The sequence below is a fragment of the Vitis riparia genome, chromosome 2 (genome assembly GCF_004353265.1).
Source record: "Vitis riparia cultivar Riparia Gloire de Montpellier isolate 1030 chromosome 2, EGFV_Vit.rip_1.0, whole genome shotgun sequence".
In the NCBI taxonomy this organism is placed as follows: Eukaryota; Viridiplantae; Streptophyta; class Magnoliopsida; order Vitales; family Vitaceae; genus Vitis; species Vitis riparia.
In genome coordinates, this window is record NC_048432.1 from 3,578,063 (window position 1) to 3,599,320 (window position 21,258).

Below are 21,258 nucleotides of genomic sequence, written 5' to 3' on the forward strand. Positions count from 1 at the left end.
TGTTCTTCATTGTTACATGATGGCACACCCTATCATATATATAATGCCCTACCATGCTCCATGTGGAAGATAACTCTGTGACGACATGCCTACCATACTCTAAAGAAGTTTGTGCTCTATTCTCCACCTTACTTCTCTTGCTCAAGATCTTGCCCTAAGGTTAGCTGGTGCTCCATCCTCCACCTCTCTTCTCTTGCTTAAGGTCTTGCTCAAATATATTGTATTATTTTTTAAACAAAAAAAAAAATGGAACTTGAATTACAAGTTAAAGGCATGTGATCAAGTCTAAGATGCAATTGACCAAGCTAGGGTGAAGGACTTATTGTAGGATGGCAAATTGGAAGTGAAAATACCATGAGAAAAGAAAATAGATGTTCAAATAAGAAGCTTTCCCATTAACACAAGGTCTTTCTTTGATACCAGGCAAATAAATAAATAAATAAAGTAGTGTTTGGAAAAAGTTGAAGAAAAGTATTTTGAATAGGAAATTTCCTATTAAAACATTTCTTCGAAAAAAATAAAATCAAAGAAGGATATGGAAGATTCAAAAGGCTAACTTCAAGACTCACCTCTTATACATGGCAATGTATGTGTGTGATCTGTCTTGAGGGCATTTGTAAACATAAAAAATTTCAATGGATTAAAATACTACCAAATTAGTCTTCAAAATTGTAACTCCTTAGCTCAACAAAATTTGGGCTTGATAAGTGATGAGTCATATATATTGAACATGTGGAACTCAATTCAAAAAATGGCATGTAGCGAAATTTGGAAGGCTATAAAATAAAGTCTTGCAAAATCAAATCAAATCAAACAATTGAAATAAAAAAAGAATTAGAAATCAATATTTTCTTATTGGCAAATTTTCTAAACAAATGAAACAAATCTTCCAATTGAAGTCAAAAGAAAATGAGAAGTAAATATTCTCTTGTTAGCAAACTTCCTTAATGAAAAAGACAAGTTGATAAAATTAAGAAACCAATTTTTTTAATTAAGTAATCAAATCTTAGAAATTCTAAATTTAATTTTTTAATTTCATCTATAAATATCTGCAACTTCCTTCAATGAAAATGATAAAAAAAATAAAACAATTTCACATATGTAAAGAAGTTTCACAAAGAGAAAAAAAGCTTTATAAAATACCCCCTACAAATCCAAAAAATCGCAACATACATGCTCTTCACCATTCAATAAATTCATTTGGGAACGAGTCGCTTTAGGCTTTCAATTGATCTTTAAAAAATATTCTTTGACAAAGAATATTTTTCCACAAATATTGTCCGCCCCCAATGATTTTAATACAAATTTTTGTTTGCATATTTTTCCTATAGCTTTGCTTATTTTGCAAGACTTTCCAAAACTCATGCATATAATTTTAAAATAATTTTTGTCTATAATATTATATTTTTAATCATTCTTTTTGTATAATTATTTTTTTTAAACAACCATAAAAAAAGCTAATGAAGGAAACTAAAAACAACTAACATATGTTTTTTGAAAATACCTTTGTAGACCCTTGAGATGGAGGGGTTTCATGTTATTTTTTGTTATTTTTCTGGCCACCCTGAGAAGGAGTCGTTCTCGGGCAGCCAAAGAAGACGGAAGGTGAAGAAAGCGGATGATGGGTGAGCCGTTCTTGGGCAGCCAAAGAGGACTGGGAATGAGTTGTTTTTGGGTGGCTAGACGGGATGGAAAGTAGGAAGAAAAGCAGCTGATGGTGAGTTGTTTCAAAAAGGGGAGACACAACCGTTTGAAGAGAGGAGATAGAACTGAACAGAAAAGGGGGCTACATGACAAGAAAGACATTTTTGTGGGTTGTAACAAGGGATAGATAGCTTAGGGAAGAGAAAAAAAGGTGTTTTTTGGAGGGGGACCGAGAGTTTTTTTTCAGAGAAGATTGAGAGGGAATCGAAGAGAGAGAGGAGTGTGTTCAGAGAGACATGAGATATTTTTGAACTGAGGGGTAGTATCTGGAGGGGGGGACACCTTTGGTTCCGGAGGGTTCTGGAAGAGAAAAATAAAATAGTTGAGGGAAAAATGAGTTGTGGGAGAAGAGAAAAAGAAGAAGCAGAGAAGAGGTTCAGAGGTCCTAGGGTTATAGAGAAGAAGGACCTCCAACATTTTCCCAGAAGTAAGTCTTCCACTGTGTATATTTCTTTTCTTTTCATCTACTATTATTTAGATGTGTTGCTGTTGATCTTTGGATGATTTATGGTTTTTTTTTCTTCATAGTTGACAGTTCCTCTATTGCTCCTGTTTGTGTTCAAAAATTGTTTCAACTCCATTTTATCTCCTTCGCGCCATTTAGAAACTCTTTTAATCCATCTATCTTTAAGCCCACTGACTAGGACACGAAGTGTGGCTTTTGATGGTTAATCTTATTTTCTTCATCTATGCTCCGTCTTTGCTACTTTCCCTCTGCTCCTGGTGTTCAGGCGTTCTTAGGTACGGGAACTATACTCTGAGGTGTGGAACCATAAGAATCTCTTTGGTATGTAACCTTATGACTCATCCCTTCAAAGAGTTGCCAGCTAGATCAGTTAAGGTCTGATTCCGAGGAATTATGTGAGATATGGAAAATTGCTGAAAGGTTTGAGGAAAAGATTTGTTCCACTGCCACCCATGCTCTTGATGATGAGAGTTTTCAGGTCGTCACTCACCTTGCTGCCCAGCTATTTGTTTCCTACCCGCATGCATGGAATTCCTACACATGGCCACCTCATCTCATCATTCCTGCAGCTTTTGTACTCCATCCTTCACTCCACCATGCCCGTAACCATACTCACACCCAAACTCATCCCCTCATTCTCCCTAACCTTCCATGCATACCACCAGTTCTTTAATACTCTCTAACCCACTTCATCCTTCATCTCTCATCCGTCCTATCCTCCATCAAACCCATCCTTCCATGCATACCATCAGTTCTTTAATACTCTCTAACCCACTTCATCCTTCATCTCTCATCCGTCCTATCCTCCATCAAACCCATCGCTTCACACCCACCGAACTCATCCTACCCATTAATTGCCCACCTTCTCATGCCCATTTCCATACTTATCTTTCATAACCTCCCATGCATATCACCCTTTCCTTGAAACGTATGAACCCATTTATCCCTCTACACCACGTACCCTTCATGCACACTGTTTCACCACTACACCCATCCTCCCCATCTTTAACCTCTTACTAACCATGCCCCTCTAATCTCGCCACCCTTTCATCCTTCACTCCACCATACCCATTTCTCTCACTAATACCCATTTCCTTCATTTTTCTATGTACATGAAAATCTCATGCACATGGCCACCTTCACCTCGTTCCATTTTCAATCCTCACATACTCATCTTTCATACCCATTTCTCTCTCTACCCGTTTTCACTCTTCTCAATCTCATTCCCTCCCACCTTTGCATGGCCATACACGGCCACACTAACCCACCTCACCAACCCCATGCTCGTTTCTCCTATACCATCCACCCTCATCATTCATCCAACCAACCTTTACCTCATTTCTATCATTTCTCACATGCCTGAAGCTCCACGCATGCATGGGAATCATGCAAACACGGCCATCTTCCATACCCATTTCTCCCACTATCCAATCTTCCTTCTTCTCATACCCACCGAACCCGTCACCACGCCCTACATTTCCACCTTCCAGTCAACCTACACACCCATTTCTTTCAGCACCCTGTAAACCCACTTCCTCCGCTACCCATCTATCCTCATGCATGCATGATCACCTTTCATTCCCGTTTCTCTCACTACCTGTTTTCATTCTTCCCATTTCTCAACACGCTTTTTCCCCTATGCATGGCCATCTTCATTGCTCTCGCACCTCCTACACATCATGCCCATTTTCTTCATCAATCTTACCCACTGCAAGCAGCCAACACCCTTACTATGCACACAACTCCATCTTTCCCATCGTTTTCACCATTTCCTTCAACCACTCACGATCTACATTTTCCATACCCATACGTGTCGCCATTCTTTTTAATGCCCGTCAATCCACTTACCTCACCATCGCGCTCCTCATTTTCGTACTGTATTCAACACCACACCCGGCATCGTCATTTTTTTTTAAGTGTTGGACAGGAAGTAGCAATGATTTTCTGGGCATGTTCGGAATGGATGGTCAAATGGAGAAGTGATTAAATGTCATAGTTATAGATGAGTTGGTATCAAAGGAGAAGGATCGGTAACGGCGGGTGCAAATTCTTTTCTTATGCGTCATGAGAATTTGGTCTCCCGACATGCAGATTCGTTGCACTCATTAAAGAAGAAGCATCGAGACTTGGTGAAGATGAAAGTTAGAATTGGTGAACGATTATCCAAAATTTCATCCAATGAGGGAATGGAGGAAATGGGTTCTTTCTGTAAAATCGATCACTTAAAGCTGCCTCTTGATTCGCCGTTCCAACTCTATCTTTATCGCCTTGTCGTGGTGAGTGAGAAGACCGAACACGATATGTCAGTGAGGTTCCCCTACAAGCTGTCGGGCTGCAAATACTTCAGGGACAAAGCCAGTGGGGAAATGAACGGAAACCTGTATTCTGCAACTGAGCTTGTTAATGGCATCTCAGATTTGAGACTTCGAAAAGTTCGGTTTAGGGTTTGTTTGTGAATTTGGAACTCCAAGAAAGAATTTTCAATGGCGTACTCGTTTCCGGAAGAGGTTTTGGAGCATGTGTTTTCTTTCATTCATACCGATAAGGACCGAAACGTGATATCTGTGGTGTGCAAATCGTGGTATGAGGTGGAGCGGTGGAGCCGGTGACGGATCTTCATCGAGGACTACTACGCTGTGAGCCCTGGGATAGTGATCAGGCGGCTCCCGGAGCTCCAGTCAGTGGCGCTGAAGGGGAAGCCGCATTCTGCAGACTTTAATCTGGTGCCGGATGGGTGGGGAGGTAACGTTTATCCGTAGGTCGCTGCCATGGCTATGGCTTACCCGATGTTGGAAGAGTTGAGGTTGAAGAAGATGGTGATATCAGCATCAGAACTAAGAAGGAGGATTTTGGGACCCATATGGCCGAATTGCATAGCTTCGGGGGTTGACTTAGACTGGAAAGGGATGCAGGGGTCCACAAGGAAAGAGACATTCTGTACCATCCGGACCCACAGTAGTCATCTGGGCCATCTCAGTTGTTGGTATCCCATACTCGACCACCAGTGCACAAGACCCTTGCATGGCCACCTTTGATAGGCCATCCTTAAGACACGTGCCTCATCTCCTATAGTTTCATACACGCCTTCAAAAATCAATTTTCAAAAAAAAAAATCTTGTTTTTCAAATGGTTTTAATTCTTCAATTTTTCTCTCATGGTTTTAAATAAATCCAATTCTAATAAGTCAATCTCTACCACTTTCCACTGGTCATCATCTTTTATTTTATTTGTTTATTATTATTATTCTTTTTATTTTCATTCTTATTTTTTATTTTTTATTTTCTTTTATTTTATTCATTTATTTATTTTATTTTTATTTTTATTTTTTTTTATTTTTTTATTTTATTTATTTATTTATTTCTTATTTCTTTTTTTTTTCTTGATTTTAAATATTTTCCATTCTTTAATAAAATTGGTCACCACATTTCTTTCCGGCAAACATTTTTCATAAATTCTCCTTGATTTTTAATAGTTTTCTGATTTTCACATTTTTGAGAAGCATGAATAATTCTATAATTTTGAATAATGAAATTTACGGAGTTAATCTACGTTAAGATAAATCGGGCTTTGGTGGGGCCCAACATATGAGATTTTCCATTGATCGATTGATTGCTATGTTTGATTGGCTTGCCTCACTCTATGACATGCATGCGATTATCCCATATTTGTGCACTAATCTTGTCTCTTATGATAACTCTCGGCTTGCGATTAAGGTACGTTTCGTACCCGATTATGCTTATTTATTTATTTGTTATCACATGTGTCTTGCTTTCACACTCTGATTATTGTATGGTATCCACAATTGATCAATCATTTTCCACATTACTTCATTTTATTAGTAGAGACCCATTTTTAGGGACTTAGAGGGGTGTTACGGTCTTTACCATACCTTTCCGATAAGTAACCTGACCCTCGAGCTCATATTTGGTTTTTCATAGATCACCTTTTCCAAAATAAGAAGTCACACTTAGGATTTTCTTTCTTATTTTATTTACTCTTTAAAAACAAAACAAAAATAAGTGGCGATTCCAAGTCTTTTTCTAAAAATCGATTTTTCACCAAATAAATAAAAAAAATGAGTTTCACTGTTGAGTGGAAACGCATCAAGCGAAATGCGGGGTCCACAATCTTATTTTTCAGTTCTCAAACACATTTTCTTGGTTTTTTTGTTCTAAGGAAGAAAAAAAAGGTGAAATAGGATCTAAGTCTTGGATAAGGATTTTGAGCACTATTGTAACTTGAGCAAAAATTTACTTGCCTACTTTTGTACTTAGGAAATGTGATAACTAATTAAGCAAATGAGGTATTGTTTTGATACACCTTTGCTTTTATTATTTTTTAAAATGGAAAATACGAATTATGTTTTCAATTGTTATAAATATCAAATATATTTGTTTGGTCTAATTTTTTTCTTGTCTTAAAAAAAATATGTTTGATAATTACATAATAAGAAGTCAAAAGAAAATAAAAATTCAATGATCTTACATCATTTAAAATTTATAGATAAGATTATTACTATCATTGCTTTGATAGAAATGAGAATAAGATGTGAAAAGAGTCAAGGTCTTAATTTATTTAAAATTTTATTTGCAAAAATTTTGGGAATGAAACAAATTTTTTATGCTTTTATATTTTTTTTTTTGCTACCAAATTAAATTTGAAAAGTAATTTATGAAACAGTATTTATACCATAGCTGCCTTTGAATCTCTCAATTTTGTGTTCCTTTGTAGAGGCAGTACAAAAGGTTGAGAGTTAGACCTTGTTCTCAGCTATCTACTGGTAGGCGTATCCACAAGGCAATCAGTTTTTTTTATGACCTTTTTTTCTTTAAAGTCATATAGACAATTTATCCACAATTAATGAATGTTAGCTCTTATTATTTTTTACACATGACTGAAGTCATTTTCAATTTGTACAAGTCATGTAGTTAGTCCACAATTACTGTCTGTAGATAACTTCAAAACTAATTCGAACAGGAGAAAAGCTCATGAATATAGAAAATGGTTGCAGACTTTTCAATAGTTGACATATCAGCATGCCAAGGGATATGCTCCAGCTGGGTGGAACGTCCACAACCTGACAGTGAAATAGAATTTTGAGGGCCAGATAAATCAGAATCTCGAGATATCTTCCAACTGTATATGTTTTATTATGCGTAAAAAAAATGTCACATAATTCAATTAATTTTATGTTCATATCAATTGGAATTCCGTACGTAATTCACATGCACTTAATAATAAATCAGCATGCTGAGGAATCGTCTCCATGTGGTAGGATACATACAATCGAATACAAAACTAGAATTATGGAATCTTCTCTTCTGAAGTCCCTCTTTGAGAAGTTGAGCAATAGAATATGTTTGAAACCCTTGATGACCTCTTTGATAATCCTTGCTTAAAGTTAGAATTTGAAAATTAGTAGGTGTTTGGTAAATTAACTTAATAACTTAAAATGACTTAATAACTTAATTTTAGTTATTAAGTAAAGTATATTTATTAAAAGAACTTAATGATGTAACTTAAAGTCGATATAAGAAATAAGTCAAAGTTGTCATAGACTCGTATTTCCTCTTCCATGATACCTTCATTCCAACCTTGTCACCCCTGTGGAGATCTCCCCCACGTGGCAGACCACTACTGGCCCATGTGGTGTTCATCTCAATGTTGTCCAGACGATCATCATCAGACTCGAAGCTCCTAGTCTGGACTATACATGCCAGCAACCGGCAATACTAGGCTCCCTTAAATTGCCAGCGCATTCCGAATGGTTACTCTATCTCTCTGTTGCAGGAAATGATTTTTTTTTTCTAAAAAAAGTATGGGCGATGGGATCTTACCTTGTCTCCACGTTCATATCAGACTACTATCACACACTACCTCATACCTCCAATAGGTTGAGGCGACAGGCAAACCATCATAACGTACCACTAGCAACCCCTGCCAACCGCCTAAATGGTGATGATTACCCCGTCATCCACTGTGCTGCCATCATGGCGGCAAAAGTCAAGATATTAACTTAGCACAATAGTGACTCCATCCTAGACACTATAAAAACCCTCCTGGAACCAGAACCTAGGTACGCAATACTAAGGACTTTCTCATCTTCTCTCTCTTTCTGTCTCTAAGGTTTCCTACCCACTTCAAAGTCTGACTTAGGTTTTGGAGAGTGTGTCCGGACATCTTTGTGTAGGGAAGGCGAAAGCCCAGTCTCCAACTTTTGGACATAACCTTTTTGCTGCCACGACCAAGGGATTCCATCCTCAGTTGACCTAGCATCAACAACCCCCACTTAGGGCTTACACATTATCTACGATTCCCTTACTTTAGGCATCTGTATCATGGAACCTACATTTCCTTCCCCCGATGAATCCATACCAACCCTTTCTTCCCTACTTGAATTTCCACACCATTTTCTCTTTACTTACTTGAGCCATTTATATCATTGGACACACCCTTACTTCAGGCTTTTATACTAGTCCCTCCATCACATACCACCTTAGCAATCATTGTGCCTATTACAAAATCTATAGTACCTCCACCTCTGCTTGAGAGGACATCTTATGCCATACAACTAGATCCCTTAGAAAAATAAGTGCATTCTTTAGAAAAAAATTAAATACATTTGTTATAAAATTAAGTATATCCTTCAAAAAAGAAAGTACATCATTAAGAAAAATAAATACATTCCTCTAAAAAAATAAATGCATTGTACATCATTCAAAAAAATTAAAAGCTTAAGCAAGAAAAGGCCAAAAGTACACTCAAGTTAAAATCAAAAGCAAAAAGCTACAACTACAAGAAAGTATAGATCACTAAGTTCCCTATCCCTAGATCTCGTTAAGTGCATGCAGACTTTCCTAGGCTTATCTAGACCCTAGCAATGAAAGAAAAATCACCTTTAAAATAGAAATTAGATCTAGATCTATAGATTAGAAGTATTTACCAAGATCTAGATGTTCCCAAATCAAATTTTTGCAGTCAAGGAGGTTATCAAATGTGTAGGGGTCATTGAAAATCTCGCAAACCTATTGGTTTTCTATTTGATGGCTCCTCATTAAAGCTACAAACTCAAATGTTAGAATCTAGAAGAGTGGGGACTAGATTCTCTCTAGACATGTGAGAGAGAACGGAAAAAGTAAAAGTCTAAGAGTTTGATGCCTTAAAAGAATGAGCAAACCCTAGCTACCTTTAAAAGAGATAAATAGAAGCCTACCCTTCTTTTATGCTAGGGTCTATCTATGAAAGGAGAGATTGGGTGGAAAATTGTTCAATAAATGACTTTTAAAACATCTTTGATGTCTTTTAGGGATTGGATTTAATTTAGAAACATTCAAATAATAGGTATGAGTTCTAATCTATAAATCTAGTACATTTTATGGATTTTATATCCATATTTTTCCATTGCATTAGATCTAGAGAAGCCTAAGGATAGTTGCATGCACCCTATATGATCCTGGGTCATGAAATGGAGTAATTCAAAGTTTCCAATAAATTTGGTGAATTGTACTTTTAGACTAAGTTAATTGATTAATCTAAGCCCTCAATTAAGAACCTTTTTAGGTTATAATAAGTTACCCATACCCAAGGCAAGCTTAAGTTACTCATAAAACCCAATGGGCTTTAAATAGTTATTTATAAGCTTCCTTGTGAACTTTAGTGACTTGAGCCCAAATTGGGCTTAGGTTACCTGATTTAGCTCACTTAGGTCCTAATTAATTAATTAGCCCTATTAGAATCCAATTAATAAATTATGTCAATCTAGAAAGTCTATTCACAAGATCTAGTCCAACCTTGTATTTTTATTAAATTCCCCCTTATGCACACTTGTTAACTACAAACCTAAAACCCCTCAAACAAATGTGACACCAGATTGAGCAGGGACCATTGGAACCTATAGGAAAATACTATCTCACTTTGAATCCAATTCTAAGGTTAACTTAACACCCTACTAAAGAGAGTCAACTACACTCTAATATGCTATATAATTACAACAAGGCAAAGTTTAGGTCTATGACCTACTATCCACTGCATGTAGACTCCCCATGAACCGGTGTTTGTAATCTAACAAGGTAATGATGCCAACCTTTCAAAATTATCTCTCCAATCCTTGAGTTACAAATCCTCCTATTAAGTGATCAATTGACATTCTAGCTTACAAAGAGCATATGTCAAATTCTACTAAGGGATTGTTATGGTCGTAGTCATCTTAATCACATGTCTTTAGGATCACCCAAGAGACATGTTGTCTTAATCTCATAAGATATTATGGTATCTCTATTAAGAATACTTGTTGCCACTAATCTTCATCAACCGTGACCCAATTTGTAAGGAATACATGACCACACAAGGATCTCACCCATAGATCAAAGTTTCCTATTGATTTCAGCACAAACTCAATATCCTCTCAAGGTTGAGAGTTTATACAATATAGTATCATGGTAAATCATGACTACCCAACAATTAATGTCATAATTCACCATAGGTCATGTCCAATGTGTAACCATACACATTGTTTCACTCATCATGGGAAAGTCATCTCGGTGACTAAGACAAGTCATCTTTCCAATTAGGAGGTAGTACACTATAGTCTCTACTAAATTGCTCAAATCCATGAACCCACTATAAACTACTTATCACCTTGCAAAGAACCCATGACTTGGATTTTTTGTTCAACTCCTAATACACCTAAGTCATGTACAATGCAAGTGATATGGGCGTAAATACTCTGATAACCAATTAATGCCAATGGGATAATATGAGGGAACTAGAATAGTAAATAAATAAATTTATTAATGAAACTAAATCTATTACATCATGTCATGATTTATAAGGTTTTATCCCAACAAACTCTTATGCATTCATGCATACTTGCCAAAACGCCTTTTTGCACATAAGTGAATCATGAGTCAATCCAACCCTCACAAACCATGTCATTGAGATAAATGAACTTGAGTGAGGACTGCTAAGACCCATAAGATAGTATTGGCTCCTTTATAATCCAATTTTAAAGTTGGCTCAACATCTTACTATAGAAAGTCAATTACATTTCAATGCCCTATGTGTATTACAACAAGACACAAAATGCTTAACTTCATGACCTGCTATCTATTGCATATAGTCTCCCCATGAATTGGTGTTTATAATCTAATAAGGTGAAAGTTATTTGCCTTTCAATATTACCTATACCATCCTTGAGTTACATATTCTCTTATTATATGATCAACTAACATATTCTAACTCACAAAAGCATATATCAAACTTCATTTAAAGAATTAATGCAACCATAGATTTCATGATTACATGTCCTTATTATCACCCAACACTATCTCAAATTCCATGAGATATCATGATGTCTCTATTGAAAATACTTATTACTACCGACTTCTATCTATTGTGACCCAATTCGTAAGGAATATATAATCACTTTATGATCTCACCCATAGGTTAAATAATTACAAACTTTGGCACAAGTTCAATATTCTCTCAAGGTTGAGAAAACAATACAATATAACAACTTAGTGAAGTTATGACTATCCAACAAGTTTACATCGTAACTCATCATACTAGTGTACTCACCATGAGAACTCTATCTCGATAGTCAAGATAAATCATTCCTCTAATGAAGAGGTAGTGAACTACGACATCAAATGGATTGCTTAAGTTCACAAAGCGGTTGTGAACAAATCATTTACTTGCAAGGAACCTATAACTTGGATCTTTCATGCAATTTTTAATGCACCCAAGTTATGTATAGTGCAAGAAATGTCAAGCTAGAATACTCATAAGGTAAAATGCATGAAATAAAGATTAATAAAAGTGAAATCAAAATACCATTAAATAAATAATAAACTTCATATTTATTGCATCATAACATCCTTTTAAGAGCTATATCATAACAAAAACCACCATCATTGACTATGATTTTGACACAAAATAATAAAAATTAAAAATAATATGATTAAAATATATTTATTTTATTTTATTTATATATGATAAGAATTTGCAAAATAAATACACATTTTATTTATGATTCATACAAAAAATCTTTGGTTAATGGAAATCCTATATCCTAGCCTCTAAAAAATAAAACATAATTTTTTAATCTAAACCCTAAAGTATCAAATATATTATTATAATTAATATTTTAAACTATATAGTGTATTATTTGTAGGATAAATTTTTTATTTTCTGTCCATTCCGTACTTATATTTATGTTTAATTTGTTCTTATTAGTTATTGATCATATATTATAATTTTATGTTAATGTTTCAAAAAAATGACTAAGTTAATAAATATGAAAATATTAAAAGAATAAAAAGAAATATGAAAGTGTATTCACTTCAGCGTATATAAATAAAAAAATGTCAAAGTTAGGATATCAAAGACATGATATGGAGAGGATATCAAACAGATCAAATGATGACTTGTCATATTAAAGATTTTAAAAGGGATAACTATAGAATTCTCATTTTGGTTGTTATTAAAATACATATTTGAAGAATAAATTTATTGATTATGTGTTTGGGGTGAAATATGAAAATTAGAATTCCTAAAAAATATATTTGCTTGAATCAACGTGAGGGTAAGCATAGTTCTCCCTTTTTATTTTTCTACCATAGCTGCCATTGAATCACTCATTACTCCCTTTTTATATGCTAGATGGATGGAATCCATGCATGTGGGCGGCTCCCTCTTTTCGTTCAAAGATAATCATCTTGAATTGGCTAAGGTTTTCTTACAAGGCACAAAAAGACTTCTTTTGGGCGTCTAAACTATAACACTATGTACGACTCAGTCGTTTTTGTAAAAAAAAAAGACAAATATCTTGTGCTTTTAATGACTATTCTTTTTTTCTTTTATCTTAAATTGCTTTTCACAGATGACAGTCATTTTCAATTTGTACAAGTCATGTGGCTGGTCCACAATGTCTGCGGATAACTTCAAAATTTGTGATGAGGAGAAAAGCTCACAATGAATATAGAAAACCAAGGTAGACTTTTCACAGCCTCTTCGTCTCGTTCATGGGCAATATATATACTGAACGTTGTGTAAGGAATCCTCAAACAAAAGGGAAACGAAAAAGCATACGATTTCTGCAATGTCTTCAACTGTTAGAGCCACCGTTGTTCAAGCTTCTAGTATCTTTTATGATACTCCTGCCACTCTAGGTAACGTACCATTTCTTTCAATTGTTCAACTTGTGTAATGGAATATGTGATCTAATTGGTTGCTCAGAGACTGAAAAAAAGAAAAGGATGATTGAACCCTGATCATATTTTCAGCTGCCAATCAAGGAATTACTGCTTTTACAATTATTTTAATGAGTTGGGTTGAGGTGGTTTCTCTTTTCTTAGTTACAAAACAGCTGAAAATATGAGAGTTTCAAGTTTCATCTAGGTCTCTTTTTCCTTGAGTTTTCTCAGCAACCAAAAAGTCATTCGGGATCTCTTGAAGTTAATTTTCATTCTGTCCATTCAACCAATTAATTTACTAAGTCGTGGATTATTAATTCTTGCAATGTGATTTTGAGAGCAGATAAGGCTGAGAGGTTTTTGAAAGAAGCAGCTGCACTAGGATCCCAACTGGTTGTGTTTCCTGAAGCATTTATCGGTGGGTATCCCCGGGGATACAATTTCGCCGACCAGTCGCCAAGAGGGAAAGAAAGTTTCCGCAAGTACCATGCTTCTGCCATTAATGTGCCGGGTCAGTTACCTCTCTCTTTCTCCCTTAAATAGCCAAAGAACTGAACCACTTAATTAGTTATTGAAACAAGACACGTTTGATGAATGAACCAAGAAAAAAAAAATCTACTTATGCTTTGTGATGAGCCATCAGCTTACATATTTCATCTTTGATCTCATATTAATGTATTTTCAGGACCTGAAGTGGATAGATTGGCATCAATGGCTGCGAAATACAAAGTCTACTTAGTGACAGGTGTTGTTGAGAGAGATGGATACACATTGTATTGCACTGTTCTCTTCTTTGATCCTGAAGGTAATTACCTTGGAAAACATAGGAAACTCATGCCAACATATTGGGAGCGGCTCTTCTGGGGTTTCGGAGATTGCTCGACTACTCCAGTTTATGATACTCCATATGGAAAACTTGGTTCGGTCATTTGTTGGGAAAATAGAATGCCGCTTTTCAGGACATCAATGTATGGCAAAGGTATGTCTTTTTCTTCACTAACTAATATGGTTTGGCTTGAAATACTTCAGTACTCTTTTTTAAGTTGTTAGGGTTTTAGCCTATAAATAGGCTTGAAATACATTATGGCTTTGATATGGGATTGATTGATCACAAAATACGAATGTACATCTCTATAGGTATTGAGATATATTGTGCTCCTACTGCCGATTCCGGGGATAAATGGGTAGCCACAATGAGACACATCGCTATTGAGGGTGGATGCTATGTTCTTTCACCCATCCAGTTCTGTCGGAGGAAAGATTACCCACCTCCACCTGAGTATCTTTACAGTCCTACAGAAGAAGATGTCACTCCAGATTCTATTGTTTGGGCTGGAGGTAGTGTCATCATTTCGCCCCATGGAGAAATTCTAGCAGGACCGAATTATGAAGGAGAAGGCCTCTTCACAGCTGATCTTGGTATGGCCCTAACTTCTCCAATTATATATCCAAATATTTCAGTATCCAGATAAGGCAAATGAGTCGATTCTTTAGGTTTAAGAGGACTGCAAACTTAGTTTTATCGAAGACTTGATATTCTATGATATTTATAATGGACTGATGAAATATTTTTATGATCACTTGATATGTAGATGTTCGTGGAGAGATTCCTAAAGCAAAGTTCCAGTTCGATGTGGTAGGACATTATTCGAGAGCTGATGTGCTAAGCCTCACTGTGAACAATCGTCCACTGCTTCCTGTTACTTTCACATCCTCACCATCTAAAATCAAAGACAATGAGGAGATGGATGAATGCAAAGATATATAAAAGATAGCCTATTTAGGAGACTGTTAGCCTAGCTAAGGTCGTCCTTCAATAATTTGTATGATTTTCCAATAAGTCCACATGTGCGTACGGAGACTGCACTTCATTATAAATAAATGCTTGGTTTGAGTGTAAAATCTTCCTTTTATTTCTTTTTTTTTTTTTGTCTCAAGTATTAATAAAATTGTATTTTCCACTTATTGTTTGGTATAACAGTGCATCTTACCCATTGGCTGAGGCCTCCTCTATGATAGCTTTTCTCATTTAGCCTTTGATAGAAGTTGAAACTAAAGTTTAATTCATGATTATGAAAGGTTGCTCTTAGTATTTTAAAGGTTTCATAAAAGCATGACATGATGTAATAAATTTAAAATTTTATTATTTATTAATAAACTTTTAGTTCACTTTTATTTATCCTAATCCTATACATTATACCTTGTAAGCATTTTGATATATATATCTTGTATTGTACAGGACTTGAGTGCATTAAGAGTTGCAAAAAAAATTTAAGAAATGGATTCATTGTAAGTAAATGACTTGTTCACAACCGATTCATAGGCCTAGGTAACCCATTAGAGGTTATAGTATGCTACTTCATATTTAGAGGAATGGTTGGTCTTAGTTATCAGGATGGGTTTTCCATGGTGAGTATACTAGTGCGTATGGTTACACATTAGACAAGACTTATGGTGAATCATGATATAAAGCTATCAAATAATCATGATTTCACCAAGTTGCTTCATTGTTTTATCTTTTAACCTTGAGAGAATATAGAATTTGTGTTAAAGTTAGTAGTGACTTTGACCTACTAATGAAATCATAAGATATGTTCCTTATGGATTGGTTCACTATTGATGCAAGTCTATGACAATGAGTATTTGTAACAGAAGTACCATGAAATCTAAGAGGATTGAGACAGAGTGTCCCCTTAAGTGATCCTAAGGAGGTATGTTCATGTAAACTATGGTCATAGTAGTTTCTTAAATGGAACTTGACATAGACTCTTGGAGAGTTAAGATATATCAATTAAATACATAATAAGAGGATTTGTAATTCAAAGATAGTAGAGGTAGTCTTGAAAGGTTGATAGTTTTCACCTTATTAGACTACAAACACCAGTTCATAGGGAGACTGAATGCAATGGATAATAAGTCATGGGCTCGACCACTTAGCATCTCATTGTTATTTACATAAGGTATTATAGTGCAATTGATTCTCTATAGTGGAATGTTAAATCAACTTCAAAATTAGATTTTGGGGTAGCTAGTACTGTCCTATAGGTCTCAATGGTCTCCACCTAAGCTCATATACCTTGATGACACAACTCTTGGTTCACTTTTACGTATAAGGGTGTTTTGGTAATTATGCAAGGTTGCATAGGGGTAAGTGAACAAAGTCTCCAGATTTAGCTAATTAATTAATTAGATAACTATGTTAGGTTAATTAATCAATTAAGACTCATTTTGAGCTAAATTAAATGATTCAAACCTTTAGTACGCTTAAGTCACTTACACCCAATTAGGGAACCCTATAAATACCCCTTAAATAATAAGGATTTCATTACTTTTTTGAAGTGAGCCATTTTTCACTATTCAAAGAGAGAGAGAACCATAGCCTTTTTAGTCTTTCTTCCTTCTCACCAATTAAGATCTAAAATCAAGGAAAAGTCATCTGGTGGAAGATCTTGGGTGTTCAAGACCTCTGAAAACTTCGATCTTCTCCTTTACTACGTGAATTAGATTTGGGAACATCCAAATCTAAGGTAATGTTTTCTAATGCAAATTCTAAATCTTGTTATTATTTTAAAACACAATTTTCCATTGTTCATACGATTTAGAAAAACTTAGAAAGATTCGCATGTACCTAGCCTAATCATAGGATAAGGAACAAAGAGATTCGGGATTCCCTATAATAACATGATACAAATCTCAGCTTGGTCACTTCATATATACTTAATATATGTTTATTACCATATTTATTTGTCAAACACCAATTTAAGATCTCACATTCAAATATTTTGATGAATCATTTCTACTAGGTTGGCTAAGGTGACATTTCAAGATTTTAATTTATGTTGTTCACTATGACAAAATAATTATCATCTCATCATACCCTCATTTAGGCTCCAAAATAATTATACTAGATCAATGTTAGCTTGATGTCATCTAATTAATTTATTCAACCATAGTATTATTCATGTGTTTTGTCTCTATGTTGTGTGTGTAGTTGTATCAATTGTCTACTTGTTTTGACTCTACCTCCCCTTAAGCAACAATATCTTGAATGTAATAGAATCAATTGTCTATAAGTGTTTTGTCCTACAATGTGACTAATTGGATCCTTGCTATACAATAGAGTAGCAACACCATCAATGCTTAGATCTTGATAAACTTATTAGCTCAAGTCGTGACTCTAAGTGTTGAAAGTATATCATCAAATAAACAACTTCCCATACATCCCTTGAACAAGCAACACACTCCTACTCCATAGTAGATAATGTAATGCAAGACTACTTATTACACTAGGACATAGTTAAACCATCTACTAAAAGCATATTATTAAAAAGGAAATCCTAAAATACCAAATATATTACCCCAAGTAAAAAGATTAAGTTTATATATTAAAAATTCAAATGGAAAAGATCCATCAAAATCAATGACTTAATTATCCAAATGGTATCACTGCCATAAAAACCTTACTAAGGTAGACACGTCATAAGGAAAAAATGGAATCTATTTAAGTTATTAATTCCTTTTTTGCTTTAGGGTTTTGGGTGTTGCTTTCTCTCTCACTCACTAAAATTCAACGTAGCCTTCTAATCATCTCTTCCCAAAGATCAACACCATCATCAGATCTACTAAGAAAGAAGTCATTCCTCTCAAGATGTGAACATCGCCAAAAGGTAGACTGTTCGCCCCAATATTTTCTAAGGTACGGGGGTTTTCTTATAATTTTAAAAATATTTTTTTAAGGTTTCTTTAAATTAAACCTACAATTGGCATCCTATTTCCTCTTTTAAAGTACAAAATTTAGTGCTTACAAGTTTGTTTTCTCCAATTCTTTATTTTTTTTGTATAATTTTGATTTAGGCTTGTTTCATCAAATTATAAAGCTCAATGGCATGAGTGAAGTCGGAAAAAGGTATAATCATAAATTTCGCTGGTTGGCTTGTAAATTTTCTTTTAAAAGCAATAATTGTATAATACTATATTACATTGTTTAGCGAAATGATAATTAGGACTTTAACCTTCACTTTGGTAGCAAACTAGTTTCCACCATTGATATAAATGTTTGATAATCGATAACACTTTTAAGAAAATTTAATATTCAAGAAAAGAAGCATTAGAGTAATTTTAGGTCTCCAATTTCTTGCAAAAAGCTTATTATTGATGAACTTGCCAATAGATAAGGTGCTTACCTCAAACATAAGGCCACATAAATATGTGATGTGATGCCTTGTTCTAGGGAGACTTGAGCCTCTAGGAATATTGTACCTCAGTTTATATTCAAACTTTCAAGTTATAACCATTTTGTACACTTTTGAATGCTAGATTGTTGAAAATTGACTAATTTAAATTCCTTAAATGTTTATATCGACATTTCCAAATTGATATATTGCATATATATCATCAATCTTGGAATATAGTCATTGGATTATTAACATATTTATCTAAAATTGACATAACCACCAAGGTCCAAGCCAAAGCCAATAGCCAAGAAACATTGACTAACTTGTTTTTTGCCTGTGCAGTAGGAGCGCCTAGAGTAGCTGCTACTGTTCATCTTGAGGGTGTCTAAGATCTGGGCATGTGCCTATCAACATTGGCCCTAGGCCTACAATTGGAACTCCTCCAGACATGGCCCTAAGGTAAGCAAGATTATATAAAGTTTCTTAATTTACTGTTGGATCACATCTGGTGATATTTCATAATTCTTTTAATATTGTTGTTTTCTTGGTTTGTTTCATTTGATTGCCTTATTTTTGTGCTGTAGAGAGCTGTACTCAAAGAGCAACCATACATTTACATTCTTTTAGGAAAAATAAATATCTGTCATGATTGTAGTTGATTAACTTCAAATTTTTCATAGCCAACTGTTTGTAATGATCTAATGAAGAAGATGACTGATCCAATCTATCAGTAGTTTTCTTTCTTCCCTTTTACACTTCTACTGATCATTAGTTGTTTTTCTGGACATTTTTTCTATAGACCATGGTGAAAGACAACAACTAGAACACCAAGCATTGTTCTGTCCACATAGACACGAAAGGAATTGTCTACGCCAAGACCTAAATATTGGGAGCAATCGTGGTATGAGGGACCTAGAGATTTACTTGATTTTGAATAAACAACCAAGTTTTCCTGCTGCAACTGTTCGGTTGTATCATCTTTGTGGCTTGGTGATTGAACACTACATTTATGCCAACTGACATTATATATGAACAATCTGTTTGCTAACTTCATGTTTCGAAGAATCAGACACAACTGGTAAGAATTTCATTACAGCATTTCTTGAAGAAGAAGATGATTGTCTGATTGCAAATAATTTCACTGCTTGCTCAAAAGCAATTACTATTCTTGGTCTTCATGACAAGTTGGAACGTTGCTCTTGATTTGACTTTGACTCTGTTGTTTGATCCTAGAATCTCGATCAAACTGGGTTCCTCCTCAGTAGAGATCTTAAATCGGAGGGCGTCATTCTTGTTGACAGCGAATATACTTGACCTTCTAAATTGGTTCCCAATTCTTGCAAATGAACTTATGTGTACAGTTAATGGTTTATTGTAACCTCCTATCCTAAATGTCCAGAATGAGTCTTTGACATCAATCAAATTTTGTGATATTCTGAAAGTTTTAATATTGTGTTGCCAAGTGATTGTATGTTGTCTATCTCAACGCAATATGCACATATATACATGACCAAAGGAGTTGTACTACATATATTCAGAAGCTCAAGTTCTTGTCTAAAATAGAGGTTCAAATCATATCTAAAAGGCTAATAAAACCAGTCTCCAACTGAACCTCACATTCAGAATTTGAAGCTATCTGCTCTCGATTGCTCTTCCGACATATCTATATGTCCCAGTTATACTCTACTACCGCATCAATGGCAGTAGAGAGGTTAAAATGGGGAAATATGGTTGCTTGGAGACCTTAACTCACTTTCTACTCACTAGTCAGAACATAAAATAATTAAATTCATATACATGTAAAATTATAAGAATATATGAGGGAATATTTGTATTTTGCATGACTATTTGCATAGATAGAAGAGAACATGTCTGTGTGCTACCATGAGTCCGAGGACCTTTGGCTACTATAAGAGCATTAGAATTGAATCCTACAATCACTGAATCTTTTTAAAATTTATACTTCCATTATAATTGGAGGTACAAACCATAGAAGCCAACCAACCTGTGGGTCTACCTGCTTACTCGGGTTAGGGATGGCAGATTTCGCTATAAAAGCTGCCTCCTGAGGGTGCCGAATTTTGCCGAGAAGGGGTACCCGGATGTTGTATCAGCTGAATATTGTCTCCCGATCGAGAAGTCATCCTGACTCTGTTTAAACCTATAGTGATCCGAGAGCCCACCCCAACTGATCCTAGAAGAACTAAAAATTGGTCACTGGGAAGAAGTTTTTAGGCTGCCAACATGGATCATGTGGCATGAATACCAAAGGCAACAACAAGAGATGTATGAGGAACAAATCTCTAAGGAAAACATCATCTTGTCACATCAATAGAAAGCGTCAGGGATAGTCGGCCACACATGCCTAACACAAACCTGCCAAGCTAATTGTGTACTCCACACAACCTCCAACGTCTAAGTCTAGCCTATAAAGGAGGAAGAAGAACAAGGAAAAAAATATCATTTTCCTAGAGAACCAAGACACCCACCAATAGAGGAGGTGACAATAGAAGATTGGCTAGCAACCCGGATAGTCACCAAATCATCACACCTAGAAAGGTTGTGCACCAACAATTGGCATCATCTATGGGAATGAAACAAAAGCCAACCATGGTGACTACATTGGCAGCTAACTACGTTGATGGTGAGCATGTCACCCCAACAACTTATGAGTGGCCACAACGAACAACTGAACCGTAGCTAACAAAGTATCGAAGGTAGC

The 21,258-nt window shown here is 35.2% G+C and overlaps 1 protein-coding gene across 1 annotated transcript; it reads left to right on the forward strand.

The window, feature by feature from the left end:
- Positions 1-13,211: 13,211 nt before the first annotated feature.
- Positions 13,212-15,264, forward strand: LOC117906526 (bifunctional nitrilase/nitrile hydratase NIT4B-like; the record flags this gene model as incomplete). Its single annotated transcript, XM_034819565.1, has 5 exons — positions 13,212-13,338; positions 13,706-13,873; positions 14,048-14,341; positions 14,500-14,781; positions 14,955-15,264. Coding segments are annotated over 5 exons (1,047 nt in total), but the record flags the coding sequence as incomplete, so codon positions are not given.
- Between the last annotated feature and the right edge of the window lie 5,994 nt (positions 15,265-21,258).